The sequence below is a fragment of the Tenrec ecaudatus genome, chromosome 14, assembly GCF_050624435.1.
Source record: "Tenrec ecaudatus isolate mTenEca1 chromosome 14, mTenEca1.hap1, whole genome shotgun sequence".
NCBI lineage: Eukaryota > Metazoa > Chordata > Mammalia > Afrosoricida > Tenrecidae > Tenrec > Tenrec ecaudatus.
This window is the reverse complement of record NC_134543.1, coordinates 82,496,127-82,516,740: the sequence shown is the minus strand read 5'-3', so window position 1 is coordinate 82,516,740 and position 20,614 is coordinate 82,496,127. Positions and strand designations below refer to the sequence as shown.

Sequence of the window (20,614 nt, the reverse complement as noted above, 5' to 3'; positions counted from 1 at the left end):
TCCCAGAGCAGAAAGCAAATAGCAGAGACAAGGAAGATCACTAGGTGAGAGACCTGGTGCCCAGGTGAACCTAGGGACATACTCACTTCAAAGTTGGCAGAGATGATGTGGTCAGTGTCAGAGGCAGGCAGGCACAGCTTCCCCTGAGACTGGAGGCCCCATTGAGCAGGGCCTGGTGCCTCTCTCCTCAGGACCAGGGGCTGTGGGCACAGAGCCCAAAGGGCACTCTTAAAGGGCCAGCACACTGAGGTCATCTGTGTTCTTCTGCCCTCCAGCCAATGAGGTAAGGGCATCATTTGCATATCCGATTGACTGGGGTGGGGGTAGGGCGATTTAGAAGAGACAAGAGGCCAAGTATGGGTGTTCTCCAGGAAGGAGAGGCTGGTCTCCTGCCCAACAAAGCTTCTCAGTGATGGGCTGATCAGTACCCAGAGCCTCCCTGGCTCCTGACCACTGCCTCTCCAGATGAACACTCCTGGCTCTCTGATGCCTGGGCCTGGGGAAGAGTACCAGACAAGCTCCCTGCATCCCCATCCTCCAGGGTGGAGTCTTAAGGAAGCACCAGTTTTCCTCTGTTCATTCTCAGTTGGCCTCTCCTATACCCAGCTCCACTCTCCCCCGATGGGCCTTGTGCTTACTTCTAGCCATCACACCTGAAAGATGAGCAACTCTCCCCATAGGAATCCCCCAGGACTAGGCTAACCTCTCCTGAGCCTCTCCCACTCAGGGTGGTCCAGCCCAACTTGGGAGCCCAACCTGGGGAAAGGAGCAGGAGAAGATAGACTGGTCAGCTCCGTTCCCTCCCTCCGGGACACTGCAGGACACTGAAATCCAGCCACCACCCACCCAGCCCAGCCACTTCTGTAACTGCCCTCGGGTGCCCTCAGCGTCCTCCTGCCATCTCCTCATATTTATCTCAGTCTCTCTTCCTCTCTCTTCATTGTTTCCAGATGGCTGGGGAATGACCTACATATGCAGCCTAATCCCCTAACACCTCTTAGAGCTATCAGCTCCAAGTAGGAGTTGGAACAGAGATACTTGGAATTAGCCAAGATGTTTAAACCTGTCGGAAGCCGTTTAACTAGGGCCTGTGTTAGAGCAGGACTCCGGGAACAATGGTCTCTTCCCAACCTGACCCAAACACTCCCATCGAGTTAACAGGTCCTCAGTCCCAACTCACTGAGCGGTAGCCCTGGGTGTCTGTCATCCTGGTCACCACCAGTTAATACACACGTTAACCTGGGGTCAGCCTAGCCTCAGGTATTGGGTGAAGAGCTGGTAGAAGAAGCAGGTCATCTAAGACAGGCACCTCAAAGTGTGGTCCCCAGACCACAGCAGCACCAGTATCCCACGAGAACGTGTGAGAAATGCAAATACTCTGATCTCACGACAAACCTACTGAATCTGAGATCTGTCTTTGACTCAGCCTTCCAGGCACTACGGATACCCACTAATTATATGAATGCCAACGGCCAACTCAATTTTTCTTGGTGTGTGCATATACATTCACATGTTTGTGTGTGTGTGCTCACACATGTGCATGCTATCTCTGGAGCACACAAGAAGACCTACATCAGATAGCAGGAGCCCCGGTGGCTCAGTGGGTTACACATTGGACTGCTAACCGCAAAGTCAGCAGTCTGAAACCACCGGCCGATCCTCAGGAGAAAAATGAGACTTTCTGCTTCCATAGAGAGTTACTGTCTCAGAAGCCCACGGACAGTTCTATCCTGTCCTCTCAGGTCACTATGAGTCAGTGTTGACGGGAAGATGGTGAGTGAGTGCCAATGATGTCACTCTCTCCATTCTGGGCAGCTCAACCCATCTATCTGTGTAGTCCAGGTAGAAGCTTTGTCTCGGCGAACGCCTGGCTCCAATGCTGTTTCCTCAGGAAAATCAACACCCCCAAGTCTGGGAGCAGAGTCACGAAACAAGAATGAGGAAGGCCACACGGTTGCTCCAAAACAGACACTCAGGACAGGGACCCCAGGACTTCCCTGATTGGGGGTGGTGGGGAGTGTCCAGTGCAGCCCAGGTGGTCAGACACTTGCCCCCTGCCCGGCAGCTGTCAGGCCCGGGGCTGATCCTCTTGTTTACTAGGGGAGGTGGGAGAGCTAAGCAGCTAATGGGCTAAAGGAGTGAGACTAAACAAGCTCAGGCCAATTGTGTGGCTAGAGGCTCAGGCCAGGTGCCGCTGAGCAGGGAACGGAGTGTGGAGAGTAAAGGCAGGAGCTGGACAGAGCCGGAGGAAAGCGCCAAGGACAGAGAGGAGAGGCTGCGGCAGCCAGCAGGGACCAGGGAGGTGGAGGTCAGCCCAGAGTGGGAACTCGGAAGCTGGGAAATGGATACTGGAATGTACTTACTCAAGGACATCTGGGGACAGAGAAATGAGAATGAAAAAGATGAATCCCGGGTGCACGCTGCACAGAGGAAGGAAGCCTGGGGAACTAGTGAGGACAGTGTCCTGGATTTAAAGAGGCAGAGGGAACATGGGCACATGGAAGAGATGCTCAGAGGGCCATCCTCACTGCCATTGAGTCGATGCCGACTCATAGAGACCCTATAGGACAAAGTAAAACTGCACCTGTGCATTTCCGAAATTGTTTATCTTGATAGGAGTAGAAAAGCTCATCTTTCTCTCACGGAGCAGCTGGTGGTTTCAAACCGCTGAACCACTCACTGCCATCAAGTCGATGCCGCCTCATGGCGACTCCACAGGCAGAAAATGAATGGGAAAGAGAAGCGATTAGGCAGAGTCAGCATTCAGAATGCCAGTCCAGCTCTTCAACCCTATACCCCCAGTTCTGAGAACACTCTCAGAGCAGTCTCATTCCTACTCCAGGATTGGGGTATGTAGATCTTCCATAGTGGATCCAAATCCTCAAACCTCTTCCTGGTTTACCATATGCATTCATCTGACAACTATTCATTAAACGCCCGCTCTGTGCCAGCCACTGTGTCAGGCATTAAGGATACTTCCATAAACAGACTGCCATTGGCTCTGCCTTCACGGAGTAGAGCAGCATCACAGTATTGCCCCTAGGCCCAGGCAAGAGGGGCTGCTGCCCTGGGGCCTATGCTTGGGGAGGTTCCACTTTGGTCCACCTCTGGTTGTACCCCATTGCATGAGGAGAGGAGCCCAGCCCTCCTCCGCCCACACCCGTACCACACCCACATCTGACCACCCACTGCCGCTGAGTCTGCTCTGATTGTTAGAGACCCATAGAAGACCAAGTAGAACTGCCCCTTGGTGTTTCTGAGCATGTCCCTCTTGCCGGGAGCAGACTCCCTGCCCAAGGGACTCCTCCCACGGTCCTCATGGACCCCTTCCCTTGGCTTGTCCTCTCAAGGGCAGACTACACTCCGTAACCCCAAAGAAGGCTATTGGCAGAAAGTTACAGACAAAGGCTAGATGTGCAAACTAGGAAGCCCACATGACTACACAGAAGGCCACTAGAAATTCAAGGTGGTATCCAGGAAGGGAGAAAAGGGGGGCCTAGCTGAGGGCCAGTGGCCAACGGCTGGTGTCCCCATACCACATTCTGATTCAGAATGGCCAGAATGTCACGACAAATCCACAGTTCAACCTGCCCTTCCAGAACACTATGACAGTCCCCTTGTCAAGGTCGGAGTGCAGAGTATATGTAACAGTTTGTTCGCTGGATTTGTCTGTTTTTAATATTTAAAACAAAAGCTGGGTGGACCTCTCTTTGTACTCTTGTCCCAGGTCTTACGGGTGTTAGGAAAGGGCCTACATTTTCTTTGGAAGGTCCATCCTAATAGACTGGGGGAGGAGTGGTGGCAACATTCCTAAGGAAGTCTCAGGAAACTGAGGCTGGCCATGGCTGGAAGTGTGGCCAGGAGGGAGACTCCAGGTGTCAGGAACAGTGTACACAAAGGTGCTGAGGCAAAAAACAAACAAACAAAAACGAGAGAGGTAGACATGCTTCTTCATGGGGGGGGGGGGGGATGGGGGGATCAATGTAACTAAAGAGGAAGGAAGGAAGTAGGGCAGAGGGGTAACAGGTGAGACTGGAGGAGTCCGCAGGGCATGCCCAGCTGATAGACAGGCCGGGCGAAGGGCCTGCGCTTTGTCCTGAGAACAGCGAGAAGCTATGAAGGGTGTTCAGTGGGGACACGACTTGAGTTTGGAAAGCGCACTTTGGCTCAGCTGTGGAGGAAAGCAACAACAGCCCGGAGATGGGGACAGGCCGTAAACAAGTTGCATGTAAAGCTATCTTCCCTCCCCAGGAAACAAACTCCTAGACGGAGACTTGGGTACGGCGGCTTTCAAAGGGAGCGAGGAAGATGGTCAGGGAGAAAGGGTGCTGGGGGATGCGCAGGAGCTCTAGAGCGGGCCTGGACGGCAGACTTGCTAAATGTAAGCAAGCCGCTCTGGCCTGGGTGCCCAGCACCAGTCGGTCATGGGACAGTCACACAAATGCTTCCAGACGGGCTCAGCGGCGAGCCCTGGGCAGCCAGCACTCAATTGTCTAGGACAGGGAGCACCTGGCCCTTGAAGAAGGAGTGGGGGCAGCATCCTGCCACCTCCACTTCCAGGTGCGGGGGATGGGAAGGGGTGTCTGGGAGACAACCGAGGACTGGGCCCAGAGGGCCCCTGGGAAGACAAGACAGAGCCGACCAAGTCTGGTCACACCCTGCCCCCTGGTGGAGTTTCTCGGCTGCAAGGTCAGCTGATAGGCCAGGCTGGAGGGGGAGGCCCCGGAACTAAACAAAAGCAGGACAGAGGGCAGGGAAACCTAGGGGAAGCCCCTTGCTCAGTCTGCTTCCCAGCCAAGAAGACAGGAGGAAGGGAGGGGTTCAGAGGTGCGACGGCGGGGCGTTCCCTCATTCAACAGGTGTTTGTGCTGGGCCAGAGAGTGCTCAGGATCCAGGACTGGAAACAGGAGGAATGTTTGCTCCTCTTTTCCAGGAACTATAAACAACTCCAACCTTTTGCGTGTGTCAGGTACAAAAATACACAGGGGTGCTGAGTGCAGAGTCAGCACCGGTCAGATCGATGCTGGTGCTAAGGCTGTAAAATTGGTAAAGCGGGGTCCTTGGAATCTCCACTAACTCAAAAGAGGAGAGGCAAGGCTGGTTCCTATTTAGTGGAGATCCGACGTACCACCCTTCTGGAACCTTTTCGTCTCCCTCCCTCCCGCAGTACTCTCCACTTGTCTGCTGGATGTCCTGAGTCCTTGCAAAGGCTCCACAGAACTCACACAATGGCCGTGATCATGAGGTTTATGGGGGAGCAGTGGGTTAGGACTCAGAAACAACTCAGAGTCCACTTCTTCATCAAGATAGCCTCTTCTCAGCTGGGCCTGCAGACAGGCCTCTCGTTGGTCCGTGGCCTCCTCGCTGCCTGTCTTCTGTCCTGCTCAGAGAAATGTTCTCCATCAATTAGTGAAGACACTCCGCTCCACCAACCAGCCTCTCCTGCCCCAGGGGCTCCGCTTCCTTCCTCTGTAACCTGGAAGCGCACCACTCATATCTCCTGCCAGTGTCCTGGTTTGTTGCCTCCGTTCTGTCACCTTCCTGCCTCTCTTTCTTGCTCTTTCTCCTGGATCTAGCAGGATCACTGGGCAAGCATCCCAGGTGTAAAGGATGCGCTCCACTCCTACCTCATCCCTCTGGGTGTTGGTGACATCCCTCACTTCTTGCCTTGGGGTGGCTCGTGTTAAGCCTAGCAGGATGGCAACACTGACCAGTTCCCTCAGGAGCTTTCTAGATAGATACTTCTTATCAGCATGGCCCCACCCTCACAAAAGTGCCTTCCACCTTATTTGTATTGTTAGCGGCTGTCTAATCCCCAAGAGCCCCTTGTTTGCATAGCCCCACCCAGTCATTTGGAGTTACAAGACTTTGGGGAGAAAGGCCCTATAAAAGGGACCCGTAGCACCCCAAAGGACAAACAAACACTCACGGAGGAGGGGCAGCTGGATGTGAGTCCTGATGAAAAGGATGTGCTCACAGCGGCTCAGAAACCGCAGGGCTGCAGGAGGTCAGGCATTTGGGAAAGGAGACGGCACACAGCGAGGGGAGGGGGACAAAGTTGTACAGACGGGTTCTACTTGACGAAAGACACCAAGCGCCACGAGACAGGAAGCCCCGAGGGTCTTTAGACCTGAGAACCGTGATATAACCTATCTTATTTTCTAACACAAGTCAAGGAAACGGTTGCCATCCATGCAGTTCCACTGATTGGGTTGGCTCTGACTCCTGGCAGTTCTACCCACGCATGTTAGGGAAGAACTGTGTTCCACAGGCGGACGTTTCTCAAGTAGCTTGCTAACCATTCTCCCTAGGCCCTTCTGAGTAAGCTCCCAGTAGCAGCCTTTGGGTTAGCAGCCCCGTACGTTGACCATTTGTGCCACCCGCAGACTCCAGGGGACAGCGCACCAGTAATAATAATACTAACCAAACCCACTGCCATGAAGTCAGTGTCAACCCACAGGAGACAGCAGAATGTTGCAGAGACAGAAACAAGCAAACAAATCTTGGCCTTTGGTGCCCGAGAGAACTGGATTCAATGGCCTGTCAGAATGCTCTGGCCGGTGTAAGCATCGCTGTCCCTGTCTGTAATCCAAAGGAGGGTGTGCCTGTAAAGCTGCTGCCGGTGAGCCTGGAACCTAGCAAACACACAGTGAAAACTCCTCTCTTGTGACCTCTCCAGCGTGGGCTGTGTCCTGATATGGAGGGTGGCTTGATAGGAGAAAGAAGAGCAAGTGGAGGTGGGGGAGCAAGAAGGTCAAGAGACCTTGAAAGCTATCGTTTGCAGCCAGGTGAGAGATAAGGCCCTGGAGAGAAGTCAGCGGCCACAGGGATGGACACGGATTCGAGAATGAATCGTATAAATCCAAAGGTCCAGGTGTCTAACTGGCTATGGAGGCTAAGACAAGAGCATTCTACACAGACCCAGGCTCCCTCTAGGATAGTCAGATTCACCGAGACAGGGAACCATGGGCGTAGGAGCAGGTTGACTGAGGAGAGGATGGCCTTCAGCAGATTCAGTGTGCGTCCATAGTGGGTAAACATCGAGACTCCAAGGAGAGCCAAGAGTTGGCTGTTGAGAGGCAGGGATTCAACTAGAGCTCCAGTTCATACAGGCATGGGTTTATTCCTAACAAAACATTGTTTGTTTGTTTGTTTGTTTGTTGCAAAACATGTTTACATACATCCCTGCAATCAGGGGAAGTTACAGACACGGTCTCTTGGTAGTTTACTTGTCATAGTCTTGTAAGGATACCTTCAAAAATAAGATTGTGTGTGTGTGTGTGTGTGTGTGCCATGGCAGGGGTAGGGGTGTGCAGGGAGGGCAGGGAACAGATTTCAAGGTCAGGGCTAGTATCAAATATAAAGAAAAAATACCAAGACCTTGAGTGTACATATTCCCAGATTTTTGAAGCTTTGCAACCAAGCTACAGGAGTGCTGCTGCCCATTAAAACTGGTTTTTAGCTGGCTCTAGTATCTTAAGACTTCAAAGATAAGCCAAGACACGAAAGACGGTCAACCTCGATGAATGAAGGGACGATGGCTCAAGTCCAGACACCGTGAAAGAAGACCTTAGAAGACCATTACTGTGATGGCTTATGAAGTTGAGATCTCCTACCATTCAGCATTTTTGATCTTAAGCAGACATCTAGATGTCAGCATGGTCTCGGCTCAATAATGCCAAACCAGTTGCTTACAGATCAGCTAGCTCCAAGAGTTGATCTTTCCATTGGTCTTTCGAGCATGATCGAAGCTAATGAAGATGATTTTCTGGAATGAATCCTAACTGAGGACGCCTCTCGGTTTTACAAATATGCTCCAGAGAGCAAGGTCCAACCAAAACAGTGGTTTCCAAGTGGATCAGTTAAATTCAAGGCACAGAGATTAATTCAGAAGGGTGAGACAACTTTCGGGGGAGGATGTCAAAGGAGTAATAGTTGTACAACTTAACAGTTGTGCTCAAAGGACAGGATGGTTATGGGGGGTCATTATGGAAAAGGTTCTAAGAAAATGGAAAAGGTGCATTGGTGAAAAACAGGCCAAGAGAGTGTGCCAATGTTTTTTATTTTTCTGTTACAAGAATGCATTGCTCATTCTTTGAGGGTGGCACGGAGTGTGTTTTGAGACCTTTGCTGGGAAACCTTACCCTTACAGCCCCGATCTTGCCCCTTCAGACCTCAAAGAACATGTAAAATGTCATAATTGCCATTTTGATGTGAAATAGATCAGAGTGCAGAAACCTTTGGGGAAAAGGTTATGGAAACACTGCTTTCAGGAGTATATGGATTGAGGTGGAAAATACATCCTGATAGTTTTATTTAATACAGGTTTCTATGATTTGGGAACCATGGTGGGGTTTGTTTGTTGGGTTGTTTTTTTTTTTTTGTGCATACCCTCCCACATACATACCATGTCAGGAGCAGAATGGAGTCCGGGTAGGAAGAGATAAGAGGGAGAGGGATGCCAGGCCCCCGCTGGAGGCCAGGTCTCCTGTGCAGCTGTGTCCAGCACAGAATTGAGAAACGCTGGAGCGAGCGCGCACGCCCTGGTTGTGAATTGCCATGGGCTCAACACAACAGGTGTGCTGCCGGAAAGAGGACCAGGTGTGGGGCTGATGCTATCTCCAGCACTGGGTGTGATAGCTCGAGGTCTCAAAAGACAGGTGTCTGAACGGTGCTAAAGCGTGAGGACTTTATGACGTGGACAGATGGAATGAGGTCTGCGGGGGGTGGGGGGGGACTGTGCCCCGAAAGGCCAGAGCAGAGGCCCTCGAAGAGAAGAGAGGTTCCTAGGGGAGACAACGTTTCATGGTAAGGGAGCTCTTATCACAGTGGGGGGCATTGCGGGCTCAGCGGCTCTCAGCAGCAGGACTTGGGAAAGCGCAAAGCCTGTGGTTTGCAGTGGCCAGTCCCAGGAAGGACAGGAAAGCCCCCCCCCCCACCCCCCGGGCTTCTAGATGTCCAGTTCTCCTGGGCCCCACCCCCTACCTCGCCCTTCGTCCCCGGCTTGTTTGCCACCCAGTGTCTCCAGTCTTTATCTCCCGGGAGCAAGAGTCCTCAAAGTTACATCATGGGTGGAGGGGCCATGCTGGGCGCGGGGCGGGGAGCGGGCCGGTCCTCCAATGGGCAGACGGGCGGGAGGTCCGGGCTGGTAGGGTGGTAGCCGGGGTGGCGACTGGGCGGACCTGGGCCCAGGAGGCCAGGCCGGCGAGCCCCGGGGCCGCAGGCGGGGCGGGGAGAGGGTCGCGCTGGCCAGGCAGGGTCCCGCCCCCTGCGCCCTCCCGCCCGCCTCCTTTTAAGCGCCTCCCGCCCCAGCCCGAGCTCCCGCTGGCCCCGCCGCGCGCGCCTTCCACGTCGCCCGGCTCCACTCGGTTTGCGAGGCCGCCCCGCAGCCCCCCGCCCAGGTGCCATGGCCGCCGTGTACCGCACCGGCCTGCGGTGAGTGACCCCCAGCCCGGGACCCCGCACCTCCCGGGCCCGCCCGCCCGCCCGCCTCGCCGTCCGCGGAGGAGGAGGCCGGGGTCCCACGGCCCACGGGCAGCGTGTCTCGGGGGAGATCGGGGGCGCGGGGGGCGACCACGCCGTCCCCGGCGCCTCGCTTCCGTCCCCTCCTCCCGCCCCCTGCCTTGTGCTGCTCTCCGCCTGCCACTCACAGAACTTCCTTCCTTCCCTCCCTCCCTCCTCGCCGTGGTGGGGTCGCCACCACACCCTGTCTCCGCGGATTCTCCTTTCCTACTGGGATGGAAATGCCAGGGCCCTGCCAGGGACTCCCAGCCCGCACCCCAGGCCGTTGCGAGGAGCAGTAGGGTCTAGGGGTCAGAGGTGCTGGGGTCCCTGGGGAACCGAGCTCCTCTAAGGCGTTCGATGGTAAACATCCATTCTGGCTTCCTCCGAGACTGGGAGCTGGCGGGAAGCCCGGGAGCCCCAGGGACCTGGGCCTGTAGGAATGGACGCAGGCAAGGTGGGAGGTGGGAGCCACATTGCCTCCATGCCTTAATGGCCCGCTGCTTCTCCTGTCTGGGACAGGAGCCCTGAGGCCCCCCTCTGCCTGCCTGTCTGTCTGCCTCTTGCCTTTGCACAGCCCCCAGCCTTCCCACACACGCAACCAACCCGCCCTGGCTTTTGTTCAGAGACACTTCTGACCCCAAGCCTCTCCCACACACTAGTCCCCTGTGGGTGGTCTCTGGAGAACCTAAGAAGGCCCCATTAGGGGGTCTTGCAGGGAGAGGGCTTCCTGAGCCTGGCTGCAGGCAAGAGAGTCTCCTCGGGACTATTGCCTTGAAAATTAATGTGGGAATGGAGGGGGCTTCTCCAAGGGTGGAGCAGAACCAGGTCCCCTGCAGCCTGAAGAGTTCCATCCTGCTCAGGCCAGTGGGAGCCACCCCAGTCAGGCTCTAGCTCCCACAGGCAAGCCCTGTACAGGCAGCTGACTCCCTTCCCGAAGCCTACACCCCCCGAGTCTGAGTCTCCTGCCATCTAGGTCCCATCAGGACCCAGTTTCTGGTGGGAGAGACCCTGGCAATTCCCCTTGCTCGACCTTTGCTCTCTTTGAGCCATGCCCCCGCTGGGAGCAGACCCTTCTCTCCCTCTCACATTCCAGTGAGAGGACAGACCATGGCCCGAGGCCCTCCTGGGAGTTGGCATGAACCTCAACCAGTAAGGCTCATTTCCCACCAGTCAACCTGCCCCATGGTTCACAACGGCCCACCTGACGGCAACCTTGTACACAATCCTGTTGGCCCAAGAGGACCTCGGAGGCCAACACCCAACCAGCTCCTCTCGGTGCACGAGCCAGATGAGGAATCCGGGCCTGGAAGAAGGCTGTGTCACCTGAGAGAGTGGGCGCTTGTTTGAGACTTTCACAATCGTACAGTGCACATGCCAGAAGGGGGGCGGGAACACACCGCTGCCATTTCCACTTATTAAACACGGTACTGCACAGCAGAAGGAACAGGCCCGAGAGCCCAAACACCAGACGCGTGAAGCCATCACTGGGGCAGTTTCTGGGGCCTCGGTCCACAGGGTGCCTGCTCAATTGGAACATTGGTCACATATGGATAAGCATGAGCTCACTGGGCTCTACATGCTGTAAGACAGATGGGCCTGCCTTCACACACACGTACACGTACACACAGCCCGAGATGTGCCTTCTAGCTCACTTAGCCAGGCCAGCATCACTAATCACACCATACCTTCATAAAGCCTCCTAGAGGCCGGCCACAAGGTACATGTGACGGGATCTCCAACTCCAACCGACTCCTCGTGGGACCTGCAGTCAGACCTGCTTTAGCCGTCGTTTTGTGGGCCCCTCCGACCTCCTGGCATGCCCCTCAAACTCGCATCTGGCTCCTTCCCACCCCTTCTGTGCAGGCTCCACTGGCGAGTGCAGGGCCCCTGGGACTGCTCATCACAACCCCGGCGCTGCGTCCAGACCCTGCGAGTACTCAGTGGAGATCTGAGCCAGCTGTCTGTGGGGGTGCGAGACTTTGTGGAGCGCAGTGCCCGCCTGTGCCAGCCAGAGAGCATCCACATCTGTGATGGGACCGAGACGGAGAACACTGCCACCCTGGCCCTCCTGGAGCAGCAGGGTCTCATCCGAAAGCTCCACAAATACAGTAACTGGTAAGCCCCTGGGCCCAGCCGCGCCCGTGATAAGGCCAGCGGCTTGGACAGAAGCCGTTTGGGATGCACCATCTGGACAAAGCCCAGGCCCACTGGATCACTCCAGTGGACTCAGCAAGTAGGAGAGCTTTGGGGGAAAGCGAGTCAGGAACTGGCATTAGCCCGTGGTTTTCCTTTCTTCAACAAAGAAGCAAATATAACTAAGCACTCTGGGCCATCTTTTTAGCCCACAAGTTCAAGTAGGTTGGGGAGTTATATTTTTGTTTTGTTTTTCCCAGAAGGCTGAGGGCTCAGGGTATGGGGGGTTAGATGGCCCAAATCCTTGGGGGGAGGGTATGAGATGCTATTGGGTGGAGGGAAATAGGCCAACATTCAGACCCTGAAGAAGGGGGCCGGGGATGACCGAGGGCACTGGCCACCATCTTCCTGAGCCACCCTCTCCCCCAGCTGGCTGGCCCGCACAGACCCCAAAGACGTGGCACGAGTAGAAAGCAAGACGGTGATTGTAACGCCTTCTCAACGGGACACCGTTCCCCTCCCGGCTGGTGGGGCCCGTGGGCAGCTGGGCAACTGGATGTCGCCCGCTGAGTTCCAGCAAGCCGTGGATGAGAGGTTTCCGGGCTGCATGCAGGGTAACTCGTGCGGTGGGGGGGAACAGAGGCGGCGGGGGCTATGGGGCCGGCCCGGCTGGAATCCCTCACCCAGGCCCCGTTCTCCCTGACAGGCCGCACCATGTACGTGCTTCCATTCAGCATGGGTCCTGTGGGCTCCCCACTCTCCCGCATTGGCGTGCAGCTCACCGACTCGGCCTATGTGGTGGCGAGCATGCGTATTATGACCCGCCTAGGGACACCCGTGCTCCGTGCCCTGGGAGATGGCGACTTTGTCAAGTGTCTTCACTCTGTGGGGCAGCCCCTCACTGGGCAGGGTGAGTACCTGCTCTGCCCAGGGGAGGTCTTCTTGATATCGTAGGGAACCCCAAATCCTTCTTACCCCGAGACCCCAAGAACCCATCCTCCCTGAAAGCCCACTTCCCCGGATGCAGGCCCGCCGCCGGGCCAAGGCTGAGCTTGCCTGCCGAGCAGTGGGCACAGGTGGAGCAGCAAGGACAGGGGCACGGAGCCGGACACCATATGAGGTGGAAGCTTTAAGCACGTGGCGCCACCACCGTTCCCAACGGTCAACTCCTGCCAGTCCCTGACGCCCATGCCCCATGCCCCTGCCAGCAGCCCCATGACCCCGTTGTCCCCAGGGGAGCCGGGGAGCCAGTGGCCGTGCAACCCAGAGAAAACGCTGATTGGCCACGTGCCCGACCAGCGGGAGATCGTCTCCTTCGGCAGCGGCTATGGTGGTAACTCCCTCCTGGGCAAGAAGTGCTTTGCCCTGCGCATCGCCTCTCGGCTGGCCCGCGAGGAGGGCTGGCTGGCGGAGCACATGCTGGTGAGGGCCTGGCAAGGATCTGGGGGCAGCTGGGGGTGGGGGGTGGGGACGAGGCGAGGCCCGGCTGGTCTGCCTCAGTCTCGCCTCCCCCTGCCAGGTGGTGCCAGGCTGGTGGGCAGGGACTCTGCCAGAAGCTTTGGCCACAGGCTGCTACACTTTATGGGGCTCCCCCTGGCTGCCACCCCAGCCCTGTTTAGTGACTCACCAGGCTGTCCCTGTCATCCCCTAGCTGTCCTTGCCCACGACACACTGCCCTGGCCTTTGTCACTGACACCTTGTCCCCTCTCTCCCCGATGTGCAGATCCTGGGCATCACCAACCCTGCCGGAAGGAAGCGCTACGTGGCCGCCGCCTTCCCCAGCGCCTGTGGCAAGACAAACCTGGCCATGATGCGGCCCGCCCTGCCGGGCTGGAAGGTGGAGTGTGTGGGGGATGACATCGCCTGGATGAGGTTTGACAGCGAAGGTGAGAGCCCTTCGACCACCATATCAGCGTCTCCCTCCACGGCTCCTATGAGCCTTTCCTGGGCAGCTTGACCTGGGGGCCGGGGGGTGGGGCAGTCAGCCTGTAAACAGCCCACCCTGACTGCCCTGCCCAGCTTGTCCTATTTAGCCCCTTTCTTTCACCTCTCCTCCTGGCAGGCCGACTACGGGCCATCAACCCTGAGAATGGCTTCTTTGGGGTGGCCCCTGGCACCTCTGCCACCACCAATCCCAACGCCATGGCCACAATCCAGAGTAACACTCTCTTCACCAACGTGGCTGAGACCAGTGACGGTGGCGTGTACTGGGAGGGCATTGACCAGCCTCTTCCACCTGGCGTTACTGTGACCTCCTGGCTGGGCAAACCCTGGAAACCTGGTATGTTGGGTTGGGGCCGTGACAGGTCCTGGGACGTGGTGCTTTAATGATGTGAAAGCCTGCGCCCCCAGCTCCAACCAGCTCCCGGGACCTCTGGAAAGCACAGGAAGTTGTGAATGCTGGTGGTTTTCCAGGCCCAGGCAAGACCCCGGCACCACCACTGCTGACCGGCTTTGTGACCTAGCTAAATGCTTCACCTGCTTAGTCTTCAGTTTCCCCCTTAAGTTGAACGAAGGGAATTATTACAGTGCCTATCTTATGCAGGAGAATCAAATTAGACAATGCATGCAAAGGGCCTAACAGTGCCAAAGGAATGGTAACTCCTTGATACACACAAACACCCAAAAACCAAACTCACTGCCACAGAGTCGGTGCCGACCCACAGCGACCTTATAGCACAGGGTAGAACTGCCTCTCTGAGTTTCGAAGACTGTCACTCTTTATAGGAGTAGAAAGCCTCATCTGTCTCCCAAGGAGCGGCTGGTGGTTTCAAACTGCTAAGCTTGCAGTTAGCAGCCCAGCACATAACCACCAGGCCACCAGGGCTCCTGGTTCAACACATGGAAGACAAACAAAAAGCCCCTTGCCGCCAGGCCAGTTCCACCTCATAGCAATGCCGCAGGACAGCAGAACTGGCCCCACGTAGGGTTTCCGAGACAGTAAAGCTTTATAGAATTCGATAGCCACGCTTCTCTTCCGGGGAGCAGAGAGGGAGTTTGGACTGCTCATGTTTCACTTTAACTACCTCGCGAACGATAAACAAAAATGTACAGTCATGAAATATAAGAAGGGAAGAAAATTAAAAGAAGCGACGGGCCGGTTTGGAAATGGTCACGAAAAGTCGGGCTCACACCACACCCTGTTACGTTTGACCTCTTCTGGATGAAGGAAGTCTACCTTCCACTCTTGTCTCCCCCACCCCCACCATCCCTTTCTCCACTTGGCTCCTACCATCCCCTGTGGATAGTCATTGTCTAAAGTCCATTTAGAGAGAGAAGCCCTACAGGTCCCGTGGTTACCTTTGGACTGATAACCGCAAGGTCAGAAGTTCAAAACTACCAACTGCTCCGCCGGAGAAACATGAGGCTTTCGGCTCTTGTAAACAGTTCCAGTCATGGAAACCCACAGGGGCAGTTCTCCCCTGACCTAGAGGGTCACTGTGAGTCACATCCACTCGATGGCAGTGAGAAAGGTCAATGTCGTTGACCCTTTCCCTTGAGCACACTCATCCCCATCTCTTCTCCAAACCAAGTCAGACCAACTCTTTAGCCTTTCCCAGAAGCTAGTCTCAAAACCCTATCATTACCTGGGGGTCTTTGCGGCTCAGTTCTACCCCCAACCCCAAATTCTCTTGGCCTTCAACTTTGGGTGGCCTTCTGCAGCTGGAGCACAGAGACTGGGAATGTGAACTCAGAAGAACGTGGCAAGGAGAGGGGGCCTTGTGGTCACTGAAGCCTATATTCAAGTGTGCCCGTCTGGCCTCACAGTTTCCCTTCTTGTCTAATCCCCCTTCATTTTCTCTAACACCATCATTAAGCCCACTCAGCCTTCCCACCAACTGAGAAATCCAAGAAACTTTCATCTCTCCCCACAGGCTAGTCCCCACCCTCTCATCATCTCTAGAGTCAGGGCCTTGTGCCCAGCTTCCAGAACAATTCCCTCTGCTAGGGTCCTGCATGGACAGCCATGGGGGACAGTGAAGGGCAGCTCTTGTCTGAGATGGGGGTCGTTGTTGGGTGAGGAGCAGGAGGACGCTGACGCATTGACCTCCCACCACCACCCCTGCCCCAGGTCTGTTTAGCAATGTCCAGTGGAAAAGATTCAATGCCTATTGAGGAGCCCCGTAGGGTAGGGCCCAGCCCCTCACCAGGATAGCAGGCTCCTGCGCAAATTAAGCTCCTGTTTGAGTTCTTCAAGCTCTCCCACTCCAACAGGGCCTCAGTGGTGCCAGGGAAATCACCCAAATTCTGTTAGCTTTAAAATCTTCGCCTGTTGGCATGTGATCGCTCACGGGGCTCTCTTCCCCCTTGCTGATGGCAGTCATCTAAGTATTGGCCTGCCCATCTCAGTTTCTGTGGTGGGTTGGGATGTTTATTTAGACAATAATCTTAAGGATAAAGAAATAGTTTCTGGCACTAATATCTAACATCATTCCCTTGAGGCCTAGTCAATGCCAACTACTATACATTGGCATAAGCATTAGTTCCTTGATGCACCCCAACGCCCTTCCCACTCTTGTCCCCCATCGCTCAGCTGGCTGCGCCTTAGGCAGAAAAGAGACTGCCTTTCTCCTGGGGAAGAGAGCCTAGCTCCACCTTCCTTAATACTTATGCAAGAAGAGACAGACAGATGTGGGAGAGCGCGCGCACGAGAGAGAGAGAGAGAGAGTGTGTGTGTGTGTGTGTGTGTGTGTGTGTGTGTGTGTGTGTGTGTGTGTTGGGGCAGCTGTACCCTTGGAAGAAATCGCCTTTGCATTCCCTTTGCCAGGTGACAAGGAACCATGTGCACATCCCAACTCTCGATTCTGTGCCCCGGCACGCCAGTGCCCCATTATGGATCCAGCGTGGGAGGCCCCTGAGGGGGTCCCCATCGACGCCATCATCTTTGGAGGCCGAAGACCCAAGGGTAAACCAGGAGTGCTCTCTGGACCTTAGCAGGGGGGCTGCCTTCCTGGTAAAGGGTCTGGCTCTAGCTTCTGGGCCACTTCTCTCTTGTGCGTCAAGCTCAGAGAGCTTCAGCCTGGGTCACCAACCTCAGCCGTCCGTCCCTGGGATTTTCTCTTGGTGGTTGCAAAATAGGGGGAAGACACAGGCCCGGGGGGCGGGGGAAAGGAGAGGGGGAGAGAAAAAGCATGGGAGTTGAGATCACCAGAAGGGATGAAGGGGTGCCTCACACTCTGAGCTTTGATTTTCTAGGGGTACCCTTGGTGTATGAGGCCTTCCACTGGCGCCACGGGGTATTTGTAGGCAGCGCCATGCGCTCGGAGTCCACGGCCGCCGCTGAACACAAAGGTGAGCAGCCCCTGCGCCTCTCCTGTGTGTGCCTACTTCCTACTTCTCTTGCAGAGCCAAACCCTCTGCCTGCCCATTCCTGGCTCCTTTCCTAAATGTGTCTGTGCCCCCCCCCCCAGTTCCCCCTGTCTACCCATATTTCAGAATCGGCAGCATCTCACATCTTCCTCCAGCTACATCCCCTCCCCTTCCTCAGGAAGGGAGCTGACTCCTTAACCTGTCCTGCTCCCCTCTCCAGGGAAGGTCATCATGCATGACCCGTTCGCCATGCGGCCCTTTTTTGGCTACAACTTTGGGCACTACCTGGAACACTGGCTGAGCATGGAGGGGCGCAAGGGGGTCCGGTTGCCTCGCATCTTCCATGTCAACTGGTTCCGGCGGGATGAGGCAGGCCGGTTCCTGTGGCCAGGCTTTGGGGAGAATGCCCGTGTGCTAGACTGGATCTGCCGGCGGCTAGAAGGCGAGGACAGTGCCCAAGAGACGCCCATTGGGCTGGTGCCAAAGGAAGGGGCCTTGGATCTCAGCGGCCTGGGAGCCGTCGATACCACCCAGCTGTTCTCACTCCCCAAGGACTTCTGGGAACAGGAAGTTCGTGACATTCGGAGCTACCTGACAGAGCAGGTTAGCCAGGATCTACCCAAGGAGGTGTTAGCAGAGCTGGAGGCCCTGGAGGGACGCGTACGCAAAATGTGACCAGAGGCGCCGGGCCAACAAGCGAGCAAAGCACTCCCCACGTGGGAACAGGGCAGCCACAGGCTGGCCACGACCTGAGCAGCTCATAGAACCAGCATCTTACGGGGGGCAGGAGAGCAGGCCGTCCCTCCCCCCCCCCCACCCCCCCCCCCGCCACTGTCCTGCAATAAGAGACGCTCGTGTCTTTTGCATAACATTTGTGTTGTTTTCATTTCCTGCCTGTCTTCACAGGCTTCCCTCTAATGCCAGTCCCTGCCATCTCCCCAGCCCATCCAGGAGGCTGCCACTCCACCGGGGCCTGGCACGGCCTGCTGGTATCCACGCTCTGTCTCTCAGGCAGCTCAACCACTAGGTTACGCACGTGGGGATTGCTAGAAAGTACTGGTCCCCTATGTCCTGAGGTCTCAAGCGGGCCAGTGTGACCTTCAGGCCTAACATTTGGTCTCTCTCAGCCGCATGTTCACTTTCTCCCCGGACTGAGGCAGATGCAGCTCCAGCCCCATTCGCCACCAAAGCCTGTTTCTGCTGTCATGGTTCTCAAACTGGTTCTTCCCCTGCCTTCCCTGAAATTGGGCAGTGCAAAGTATTCCTGAAAATGTATCCAGTAATAAGACAGCTAATATTTCTAGAGCACCTAATGTATCCCAGGCAGAAATTTGAAGCATTTCCTGAAACAACCCCTTCAGGGAGGAAACAAGGGACAGAGATGTGAAGTAGTTTTCCCAAGGCCACACAGTAAGTAAATAAGGACACAGACGTGTCTCTAATAAAAGAATTCCAAACAAAAGAGCTCACTGTCATTGAGTGGATTCCAACTCACAGTGAGTGTAGGACAGGGTAGAACTGCCCCTGTGAGTTTCCGAGACCGTCACTGTTGATGGGAGCAGAAAGCCCGTGTTCCGCCGACTTTGTGGTTGGCAGCCCACATGCTACTTCGACACCACCAGGTCTCCGCCATAGAGTGTTAGAATTACAAGGATCTTAGAAGTCACCTCTCCCAGGCGTCTCAAACCAAAGTGCACATTCTCATTCTGCAACTTTGGGACGTCCTGGAGAACTCTGCTTATCAGCGTCCGGCTAATGCTGATGCTGACGCTGCTGAGAAATAAGGGCTTGCTCTACATTTCTCTGAAATCATATTTGGAAGAAAAACTAAAAGAGAGCAGCAGGCCACATGAATCAGTGGCATCTGCTAAATATAACCTCTCCTGTGATCTGGTAGGCCTGGGGCTACCAACCGGAAAGCCGACTGTTCAAACCCACCTGCCACTCGGCCAGAGAACAAGGCTCCCGGCTCCTGCAAAGACTGACTCCTAAAGGACCCTGAATAAGGCCCTTATGAGCCGGAATCAACTCGGTGGCAGTGGGTCTTGTTGATTATGATCCGAGTTTGGCTCAGGAAACAGAGAGATAAAACTGAGGTGGGTAAGATGGGAGTCTGTGCCCGGAACAATAGAGCAAATTAAGAAGAAAGGCAATGGGTTTACTGAAAATTCCCTGGAAGAAGAGAATGTGAGGAGGAAACAAACATCCAGTGTTCTCATGGAAAACCAGGTATGGAGTTAGAGAGCAGGAAGTCGTCCAAAGGTCGGCGTGGATCACATGCTGAAACAATTAGCAGTGAGGAACATTGCCTTTCAAACTACACCCAGGACGACAGCTTCTAGACGAGCATGTGATCACTGAACCAGTACCATCAGGAGCAGCATCACAGAGGCCAAACCCACAGGAGACTGTCTGATTTATGGTCCGACTCAGTTTCTCTACCTGTAAAGTGGTGATGTGTCTGCACCTCACAATGTTGTTGGGAGAATTACAGCTCAGTGGGTGTTAGGCCAGGCACCAAGTGACCATGTGATTCTGATAACCAGCATTGCCTTTCCACTCTTGATTAGCGTAGCCCCGCCAGCCTACATTTTATAGGCCTGATTTGCAGTTTAAGGCAAACATGAGTAATGGCAATAAAAACTAAGAGAGAGAGAAAGCATGTTAGGGAGGGTTCTCTAGAGAAACAAAACCAAGACACTTAGGATTTTATAGATAGATACAACATGAAGAAATAAAGAGCTAATTAGTCCACAGAGCAGTACAGAGGGCTCAGTTCAACTCACTTCCGTGAGACAGTTATTACACTAGCAGTTTTTCAACTCACCAGGGCTGCTGGGTCCAAGGTCAAAGAAGCAGACAGCTGAGTCGTCCATAGAGCAATGTAGGCAGTCTGGCCACAGGCAGCAAATAGCAGGGCGGGTCACCAACAATCAGCCAGATGACCGGATCCGACAGGCCCCAGCTCAAGTGATGTACACACCAGCAGTGTGGCGAAGCAGGTCTCAAAGAAACCTCAAGCTATAGTGACAGGGTCCACGGGTTGGGTGCCCCTCAGGTAGTATAGCTCGCAAGTGGAGGCAGAGAACTAGCTAAGGCTCAGGTAGTGTAGCTCGCAAGTGGAGGCAGATAACTAGCTAAGGCAGCCGCACACTGGTCCGATCACCAGAGAGCAAGAGACAGAATAGTGAGGCTCACGGAGCCATTTATCTCTTTGCCCTTCAATAAAACTGTGACTTTGGTAATCCCACATGTTCTTATTGGCCAGGTTGGCATAATAAACCTACCTATCACACCACCTAAATTTTAAGGACCTGTCAACAGGTTTGCTGCACTGAACACAATGACAGAAGACCTGGTGAGCCCAGGGATGACGTCAGGAACACTATATATGAAGAAAACAAACGGTCGGTGAAGAAACAAAAGATCAAAGTGAATGTCAGAAGAGACTTTTGCTTGCTTTTAAGCATAGGGCAGCTAGGGCAAATGGAAGAAACGGGGAAGTCAAAGAGCTGGGTAGAAAGTTTCAAGGAGCGGCTCAAGAGCAGAGTGAAATATGATCATGGAACGTGCAAAGACCTGGAGTCAGAAGGCGAGAAAGGAAGAGCACGCTCAGCGTCTGTATCTTAAACGGAAAGAACTTGAGAAAAGAATGTCAGGCTTCAAG

At 54.9% G+C, this 20,614-nt stretch overlaps 1 protein-coding gene across 1 annotated transcript; it reads left to right on the top strand.

Annotated features, from left to right (window-relative positions):
• Positions 1-9,248: 9,248 nt before the first annotated feature.
• On the top strand, positions 9,249-18,390 carry PCK2 (phosphoenolpyruvate carboxykinase 2, mitochondrial). Its single transcript, XM_075530955.1, has 10 exons — positions 9,249-9,435; positions 11,368-11,619; positions 12,067-12,251; positions 12,344-12,547; positions 12,872-13,059; positions 13,361-13,523; positions 13,700-13,918; positions 16,406-16,543; positions 16,834-16,929; positions 17,168-18,390. Exons 1-10 carry the CDS (start codon positions 9,407-9,409, stop codon positions 17,620-17,622), a joined length of 1,929 nt encoding a protein of 642 aa, XP_075387070.1. The 5' UTR covers positions 9,249-9,406; the 3' UTR covers positions 17,623-18,390.
• Positions 18,391-20,614: the final 2,224 nt, after the last annotated feature.

Excerpts from the sequence above, each read along its gene's own strand:
- PCK2 (XM_075530955.1), top strand. The coding sequence starts at position 9,407 with ATGGCCGCCGTGTACCGCACCGGCCTGCG. Across the intron at positions 9,436-11,367 it reads GTGTACCGCACCGGCCTGCG|GCTCCACTGGCGAGTGCAGG; the intron begins GTGAGTGACCCC and ends CCTTCTGTGCAG. Across the intron at positions 11,620-12,066 it reads CTCCACAAATACAGTAACTG|CTGGCTGGCCCGCACAGACC; the intron begins GTAAGCCCCTGG and ends CCTCTCCCCCAG.